The sequence below is a fragment of the Arachis hypogaea genome, chromosome 15, assembly GCF_003086295.3.
Source record: "Arachis hypogaea cultivar Tifrunner chromosome 15, arahy.Tifrunner.gnm2.J5K5, whole genome shotgun sequence".
Classification (NCBI taxonomy): domain Eukaryota; kingdom Viridiplantae; phylum Streptophyta; class Magnoliopsida; order Fabales; family Fabaceae; genus Arachis; species Arachis hypogaea.
In genome coordinates this window covers 46,772,961-46,780,996 of record NC_092050.1, presented here as the reverse complement: position 1 = coordinate 46,780,996, position 8,036 = coordinate 46,772,961, and the positions used below count along the sequence as shown (strand labels likewise).

Here is an 8,036-nt window from a genome sequence, read left to right as displayed (position 1 = left end):
GTGAGATATGGCTACGCTTTTAAAGCGTGCCAGTAGCTAGAGATATGGCTACGCTTTTAAAGCGTGCCAATAGCTAGAGATATAGCTATGCTTTAAAGCGTGGCGAAAAGTGGCTACTGTATGGAAATAGCTACCCTTTTAAAGCGTGGCTATAAATTTGTTCAAGTTCAATTGTTTTTTTTAATCTTCATAATAAAATCTAACAAAATTCATAAATAATGTAAAATTTAGACAATATAAAACCTCCATAACAATTTTAATTACTATTAACAATATAAAACCTTCATAAACTTGTACACCAAATATAGTGGTTGATCACATGACAAGCTCTAACAAAAAATCAAAGTGATAACAACTACCCATGAATTTGTATTACATGCATTACAATTCCAACAACTATTACATTATCTACATCCTCTAAAAACTACAAAATACCCTTCCCTCTTGTGATGTCTTGCTGGTCACCTAAGATATCATAGGCCAACCCTTTCCATCTGTCCTTATTTGTTTACTTGTCCTCATCGATCGCCACAATCTTGAAGCTTCCAGAGGAAACCTTGCTACTGCTCTGGATTCTTGATGTAACCTTCAAGCTGCTTTCGAAGAAAGCTGGTGAATTGGGAGCTGATGAAGCCACAGCTCCAGAACCATTCAAACTCACCTGCAATGTAAAATTACATTATTCTCTTGTTATTTAAGAGTTACTACTCTATTCAAAACTCTAATCCAATTTTTTTAACTATACAAGAAATCATGAACCGCATCTAAATATATTGATAACTCACAAATTAGTGATATGTATGTATCCATAGTCCGCATGATCATTATTTTTCTAATTTGGTATCTATAACTGATTACTAATTCACACTACATCCAATCCAATTACTATCCTAATCTTATACATAGTTTAAAACTAGAAGTGATAAATTGAGTGAATAGAATTAATTGAAAGAAACAAAGTAAGGTAAAAGAATCATACTGGAGTTCCTTTGATAGCTCCTATGGTTGAAACTAAAGCAGCCATGGCTGTGTTATTGTCCTTGTAGCAGCAGAGAATAATTGCACTTACTACAGAGGAAATAATGAACACTATAATGAATACTCATGAGTTGGGAAAGCAGTCCCCACCACGCCCAAACCCTTTTTCCCTATTTTTTAGTAACTAGAATCCGTGACGATTGGTCAACCTTAAGTTCAAACTATAGTAATTTAATTATATACTGCACCGGTAAGACAAATCCATTTTTCCCCAATATTCAACCAAATGGCTAAGTGAACAGAAAAGAAAGTAAAAGAATAAGGTGGAAACAGAGTTCATGAACTCACAGATCTGTCAAATTCCAACATGAAGCATCTTTTTACATCTTCGGTAGGTTTGCAACCACAGCGATCACATCTGGAAGTGAGGTATGAGAATTTAGCATGTGTAATGCAAAACAGCAGCCTCCTCCAACTTGATCTCACTAGCATAATTCAGGAGAACATCATGGAACTCAAAAGTGAAAAAACATCAAGGGGAGACATAAATATAAAGAATCAACAGAACATACTTTGGGGATTTCATGTAGTTATCCCATCTGTGTGCACCATTTGGACGAAGATGATCTTGTATACAGGCAGCTGATTTACCATTTTCATAAGTCAGAAAGTAGTTTGGAATCCCACGTACAGAATCTTTGTAATTGCCAGTTCCATCAAGGAAGCATGAACCAGCAAATTCTACTCACATAGTTGGGAAATATGACCATGTCTACATTTCCTGGAACCTCAAGAAGCAACTGCCTCAAAAGAATACTCTTGAGCACCCGCTGGGTGCATTAATTCATCCGTATCAAGGTGAAGAATCCACTCCATACTATTGTTGTTTGGAATGCTTATTGATTTACCAATAGACCATTGACTACCATAAGTCATTAAGCATAGACTACCTTGTATCAGAATGTTTATCAAAAGATAACAAGCACAACATTACCTTGCCTAACTTGGTGAGAATAGGAGGTACAACCTATTCTATTTTTGACACCTAAAACAGTGACAGTCAAATTAGATTTTGACGAAACTAGATATAACAAATGGTATCTAAATGGGGAAAAAGAGACGAAACAGTATCAGTACCCCTAAATTCTAACTACTCCTGTAATTATAATACATCTAATGATATGTCAGGAACAAGTAGTTTCCAGTCAACCTTGATGACATAATATAGTCTAGTTCATACATCCAAAGCAAAGACTCTGTTTTCCATAGTTATTAAAATATCCCAGAGAATGAGTTTCAGGAGCATCAGTGTCAACTTACTTGTCTTTGAGTTTCCAGCTGAGATGTTAGAAGAGGGTTGTAATCATCAAAAATCTGTTTTTGAGAAATAACAATGAATCACTAACCATGTATTGAAATGGGAAATATACTCAGAAACAGTGGTCCTAATAACAATGAAGACTTAGTGTTGTTAGAAAATTAAAATGCTATCCTATCAAATGATGATGTGGAACTATGTCTACAAGACAGTATATCTATTAAATGTAAAGTGGTTCATAAGATAATTTTGTGACAATAGAATTGCCTAAACTAGCCAAAATAAGAACTTCAATACAAAGTGAAAACAAGAATTGAAGGAATGAAAAACCTGCTTACCCGGCAAGACAAGTATGTCCACTTTGAAACACAAGGGCATTGAAAGGAGTGATCGCAAAGTGTAGTGAGTATTCCACTTCTATCCGGGTCCAATCTCTCTATCATTCAAAGAGCAAACCAGAAACATAAATCATAAAACATCATTTCATAAGATTATTTCCATCCTCTAAAAAAATAATGAACGAAGCAAAATACACAAAGCCACAGCAAAAGCAAATGCAGCCTACCGAGGCAAACTGGACAAGTTGGTATTTCAGTACATCCATCAGGAGGAGTCCCAGCAATATCTGCACATTCTGAGTACTCCACAGAAACCAAAAATAGGATATGGCACAAGCATGGAAAAAACAAAACAGAAAAAAATGAACAAGAATGGAAGAGGGAGTTAGGGGGTGTTGGAAGTGGCTGATCTCATAGGCCTGAAAATCCTTACAACAACCCTAATTGGTTTCTATTTCTCTATCTATTGCACCAGATCCATGTATCTAACAGACCAAGAGCTAAGAAAAATTATCATAAGCAGAAAGAAAAACATAAAAATATATATAAACATAAATTAAGAGAAAAAAAAGGCTCATATAGAAAGGAAAAAGTCAAAATAAGATACAAAGAGGAAAAATAAAACCTATATATCTCTAGAACTGAATCACAAAAAAAAAAAAAGAAAATGATTGTGATTTTTTCTTGTTCTCCAAAATCAAATCCTTCACAAGATCTATTTGCAGGAGAAAAAATTTAAGAACCCCAGAATCATAATTTTTAGCTGAACAAAAGAACTAAGAAACTTTGGAAGAAAAAATGTCACAAAAAAGGGAAGAATGATGGTGAAAATAATCTCTACCTGTTATTAGCATATTCATAAAGACCTGTGTCCAGATGATCAAATTGTGTTTAACGCACCCACTTTGTACCCCGTTCTGTTCTCTCTTATTTGGTATGTTATGTTTATCCCTTTGCTCACCCATCTCTGACATTCCATTTCCACCATTTGCGACAAATCAACACAAACAAAGCAAATTAATTAATTCCACTTCTTAATTCCTCGCTGCACAATTAAAATATATGCACCTTAACCACGAGATCCGTAGAAATCATCTAGGACTTGGATCATGAGACGGTCAGCAGGCCAAGAAAGATTACAAGCTACTCCAATGGAAACCTGGTACTATGAATAATAATAATCAAGTACAAACATGGTGTTAAATAAATAAAATGATAAAAATTAAATAAGTATCAACTCAATTTTCTTTTCATCAAACTTAGTACTATGAATCAAGCAACTCAATATTGAGATTTCAATTAGTTCAGCTCATTAGGTCAAACACAGATGAACCAAGCGGTGCTGAAGAAAGTTAAACAAAGTAAAAGCATTAATAAGAGAGTTAAATATATAGGTACCATTGAATCAATGAATTTCTGGTTCATGCAATACTCTTCAAGCTTTTGAAGCTCTTAAGAGAAGTTATGCAAATACAGGAAAAAGGCACCTGAGGCTAAGATTGGAACAGAGTCAGGTAGCAGCAGCAAAGCAAAAGCAGATAAGCTATTCAATCAATCAGTTTATAATTTCTTATAAATATAAATCAAGCTCATTAACAGCTTCTCATATCATATTATATTGTTCTAGTATAATTTTCAAATGAAAAAAATATGGAATCCATGAATTACCTTTTTCAATGATTTGGAATGCTTACAGCTAAAGAACTACACTCAGCAATGATTTTGTTCAGCATAAACACAAAACAAAAAGAACAAAATTAGTTGCACAAATAAACCAATTAACCTTCTTAGATTTAACTACTATAATGACAGCAAAAGAACCACGTTCGACATTATTATATGAGGCTCAAACAAATATAATGTAAACTTCTCTAACTACTTATGAACGGAAGAATCAGAGAACTAGGGAAGCACAAATGAATCAGAGAATAGACAACATAAACAAAGAAGCACAAATCAATTTTGTTCAGATGAGAAGCCAAACCTTTCTAGTAACCTTGTTCTTCGGGAACTTGACGGTACCATCGGTTCTCTCCTTCCACCGGTTCCCTTTCTTGTCGAATCTGTAAAACTTCGTTTCATAAAATCAATTGGAAAAGAGTAATAACAATTAAAAGCACAGATTTATTGTAATATTAAAAAAATGATTAAATGATGATCGAAGATTTACTGCAAAACCACGAAGATTTACTCAACAGCTGCGACAGCGATCACACTGAGGGCTCCCTCTCGTGCGTCCCCCTTCTTGCGACGGCAACGGTTCTCGCGGCTCCCTCATCGGCAACCAGGAAGCACGACGGTGACTGGCGCGACGGGAGCAGGTCCTCTTTCCCCTCCTCGGTGATGGCGAAGAGCGAAGCTCCTCCAACGGCGGCGACGCGTTTAGTAACGGCTCTTCCTCTCTCATCGTTGCACACTCTCTCTCTCTCTTGGGTTTGACTCGACAGCAGCGGTGGGCTGGTCTTCGACGGAGCTGGCAGCAAGGCGTTGTCTCCTTCCTCGAGCTCTCCTCTTCCGCGTGGGTGAGGTGGTGCGTGTGTGTATTGTGTTGTGTGCGCTGGAGAGGGGAAAAGGGGGAGTGAGGCTGCGGCGCTGTTGTGAGGGGAAATGGGAGGAGTGCGGTGGGTGTTAGGTTAGGGTTTGTGAATTAAAAAGGGGTAAGGGTTAGTGTGCCGGAACAGGGAGCGCCGGTGATGTTCTACGGATTGCTGGAGTCGCGGAGAGTACTGGGTTCTTTCGAAGTGGTAGGGTTCTTTGGAAGGGACTTTCTTCTTTTTAGGGTGAATACAAAGTGTTGGAAGAGTTTTAGGCTTCGAAGGAGAAAGAGGGAGTGTAATGTGTAATTAAATAATTATAATCTTTTTTTAAAAAGTTTTTTTTAACTTTTTTTGCCACGCTTTTGAAGCGTGCCAAAAGATTTGTAGGAAACGGCCACGCTTTTAAAATGTCACTATAACAAAAATCTATCGCCACGCTTTAAAAGCGTGCTTGTTTTTCTCTATGGCTACGCTTTTTAAGCGTAGCAAAAAAAGCGTGGCCAAATCTCGAATCAATTGTCACCCTCATAAAAGCGTGACCGTAAACCCTTTTCACCACGCTTTTCAAGCGTAGCAAAAAAAAGAGTGCCCAAATCTCAATTCTATCGCCACCCTCATAAAAGCGTGGCCATTGATCACTTTTGGCCAAGCTTTTAAAGCGTGGCAAAAAAAAGCGTGCCCATAGGCCTTTTTTTCTTGTAGTGTATGCATTGATTCCTTCTTAAGAAAAGGTTTTCGTTCTTCATCTTAAAGGGTTTGAATATGTTGGAAAATAATTCTTCTCTAACTTGAATTCTCTTAACTTCTTCTAAAGGTTGATTAATTTGAATTAAGCTTGAAAACCAGTTCTCACAACTCTTAAGTTTTGAAAATAGACTTGATAAGTGACATCGAATCAACTAGGGGAGATTCTTATGAATTGTGTGACTTTATAAATCAGTGAATGTGCGTAACTCTTTTCTTAATTAATTGACTAAGTGATTAGCGATTAATTAGGTTAAAGAGAAATTGATTCACCAAGGGATTGGGGTTTGATTACCAACAATTTGCCATAGAATTATCTTTGCATGATTAAGGTGGAAAGTGAAAAGTATTATTCTGGAAGTTCTAATATCTCCGAGACCTTAACTTTCTTAATCATAAGATCTTTTCAATATTCATTGTTTGCTTTTGTTCTTTGCTGCTTATGTTACAAGTTATTCAAAACCCTAATTTGATTGTCTAACTAGACTAATCGGTTGACTATTGTTTGCCTAATCCGTTAATCCTCGTGGGATCGACACTCACTCACCATGAGTTATTACTTGATATGACCCAGTGCACTTGCCGATGTTTTACCGTTTGTAAAATCTGCATCAAGTTTTTGGCACCATTGCCGAGATTAATCATGGTTAACAAACTACTAATCAATTGATTACCTAGATTAGAACTTTTTACTGTTTGTTTATTTACTATTTTTGTTTTATTTCCCCCCAGGAATTCTATTCACACTGTGAAGGGAGTTCCAATTTGATTTCCTTGTTGTCTTTGTCTATGCAGAATAACAGGGAGAAAGAACCTCTTCAATATGATCCTGAGATCGAAAGATCTATTTGGCGACAAAGGAAACAAGCTAGAAATTAAAGAGTTGAAGAAGAGATTGAAGAAGTGGTTGAAGAAGAATCTAAGAAAAACATGGAAGAGAATAACAGCTAATGCTCTTCCACTTAGGAGGACCATGGATCTTTCACTACTCCTAATCCAGGGAGTTGTGGAAGTAGCATTGAACACCTACTATTAATGCTAATAATTTTGAACTGAACCCGCAGCTTGTTACATTGCTGCAACAAAATTGTCAGTTTAGTGGGATCCCACAAGAAGATCTAAATTTGTTTATCTCTAATTTCCTACAAATTTGTGATACTGTCAAGACAAATGGCGTCCCGGCTGAGGTTTATCGATTATTGCTCTTCCCTTTGCTATAAGGAATCGTGCTAAGCACTGGCAGGATAATCAGCACAAGGAAAGCATAGCCACATGGGAGGACATCGTCACTAAGTTCCTAAATAAGTTCTTCCCACCTCATCGATTGACTAAGCTTAGAACCAACGTTCAAACCTTCAGACAACATGAAGGAGAGTCCCTCTATGAAGCTTGGGAGAGGTACAAAGAGATTCTTCGGATAATTCCAGATAATGCTTACGCGACCAATGGCTTGCGTACGCGGGAACCCTTTTCTGTTTCAAAGATTCGCATACGCAGATGATGCTCGCGTACCCGGCAATCCAATTTTTACACTCATGTGTACACGAGACCCCTGTTTTACTGAAAATGTGATTTTTGTGTTTTTGAGCACTCTTCTGGCTTTCTAAACCTCTATAACTACTGTTTAGGATTTCCTTGCTAGTATTTAGACTTTGGGACAAGGGTGAGTAGTTTGAGTGGACTTACTTGGATATTTTTCTATTAGGAGATTAGAGACGATGACTTAGGCTTGGGAAATTCTATGGATTGGCAGAGTGTCAATTTGATAATGAATTGAGGAAAATGAAAGATTGAGACTATTGAAATTGATTTGCGATATATGAGAAGTGATCACTGAGACGGAATACTATATTACCGTTGTGTTATGATTGGTAAGTCGTTATGCGCCAAGCAAGGACGATGGTTAATCCGCTTGTCGAGGTTGCGAGGTTGGCGTAAGGATGGTGGTTAATCCTGCTTACATTCAGATGTGAGTCTGAGGTGGGAAGAACTTGTTTAGGAACTTAGTAACCAAGCCCTCCCATGTCGCTATGCTCTCCTTGCGCTAATTATCTAGCCACTACTTAGCACAGTCTCTCACATCCAAAGGAAATAGCAATAGTCAGTAAAATTTAGTCGGGA

At 37.1% G+C, this 8,036-nt stretch overlaps 1 protein-coding gene across 50 annotated transcripts; it reads right to left on the bottom strand.

Moving 5' to 3' along the window:
• Positions 1 to 226: 226 nt before the first annotated feature.
• On the bottom strand, positions 227 to 5,462 carry LOC112750247 (BRAP2 RING ZnF UBP domain-containing protein 1-like). 50 transcript variants are annotated; one of them, XM_072216295.1, is made up of 15 exons: positions 4,805 to 5,452; positions 4,619 to 4,705; positions 4,303 to 4,338; positions 4,033 to 4,127; positions 3,703 to 3,799; positions 3,476 to 3,601; positions 2,862 to 2,930; positions 2,635 to 2,732; positions 2,299 to 2,352; positions 1,973 to 2,023; positions 1,728 to 1,873; positions 1,551 to 1,620; positions 1,327 to 1,463; positions 980 to 1,068; positions 227 to 661 (listed from the first exon to the last, which is right to left on the bottom strand). In XM_072216295.1, the coding sequence occupies exons 6-10, from the start codon at positions 3,597 to 3,599 to the stop codon at positions 2,006 to 2,008; spliced, it is 363 nt and encodes a 120-aa protein (XP_072072396.1). In that variant the 5' UTR covers positions 3,600 to 3,601; positions 3,703 to 3,799; positions 4,033 to 4,127; positions 4,303 to 4,338; positions 4,619 to 4,705; positions 4,805 to 5,452; the 3' UTR covers positions 227 to 661; positions 980 to 1,068; positions 1,327 to 1,463; positions 1,551 to 1,620; positions 1,728 to 1,873; positions 1,973 to 2,005. The 50 variants fall into 50 exon arrangements, with proteins under 50 accessions (XP_072072396.1, XP_072072389.1, XP_072072387.1 ...); XM_072216288.1 differs by having other exon boundaries at positions 1,728 to 2,023; XM_072216286.1 differs by having other exon boundaries at positions 1,551 to 1,873.
• Between the last annotated feature and the right edge of the window lie 2,574 nt (positions 5,463 to 8,036).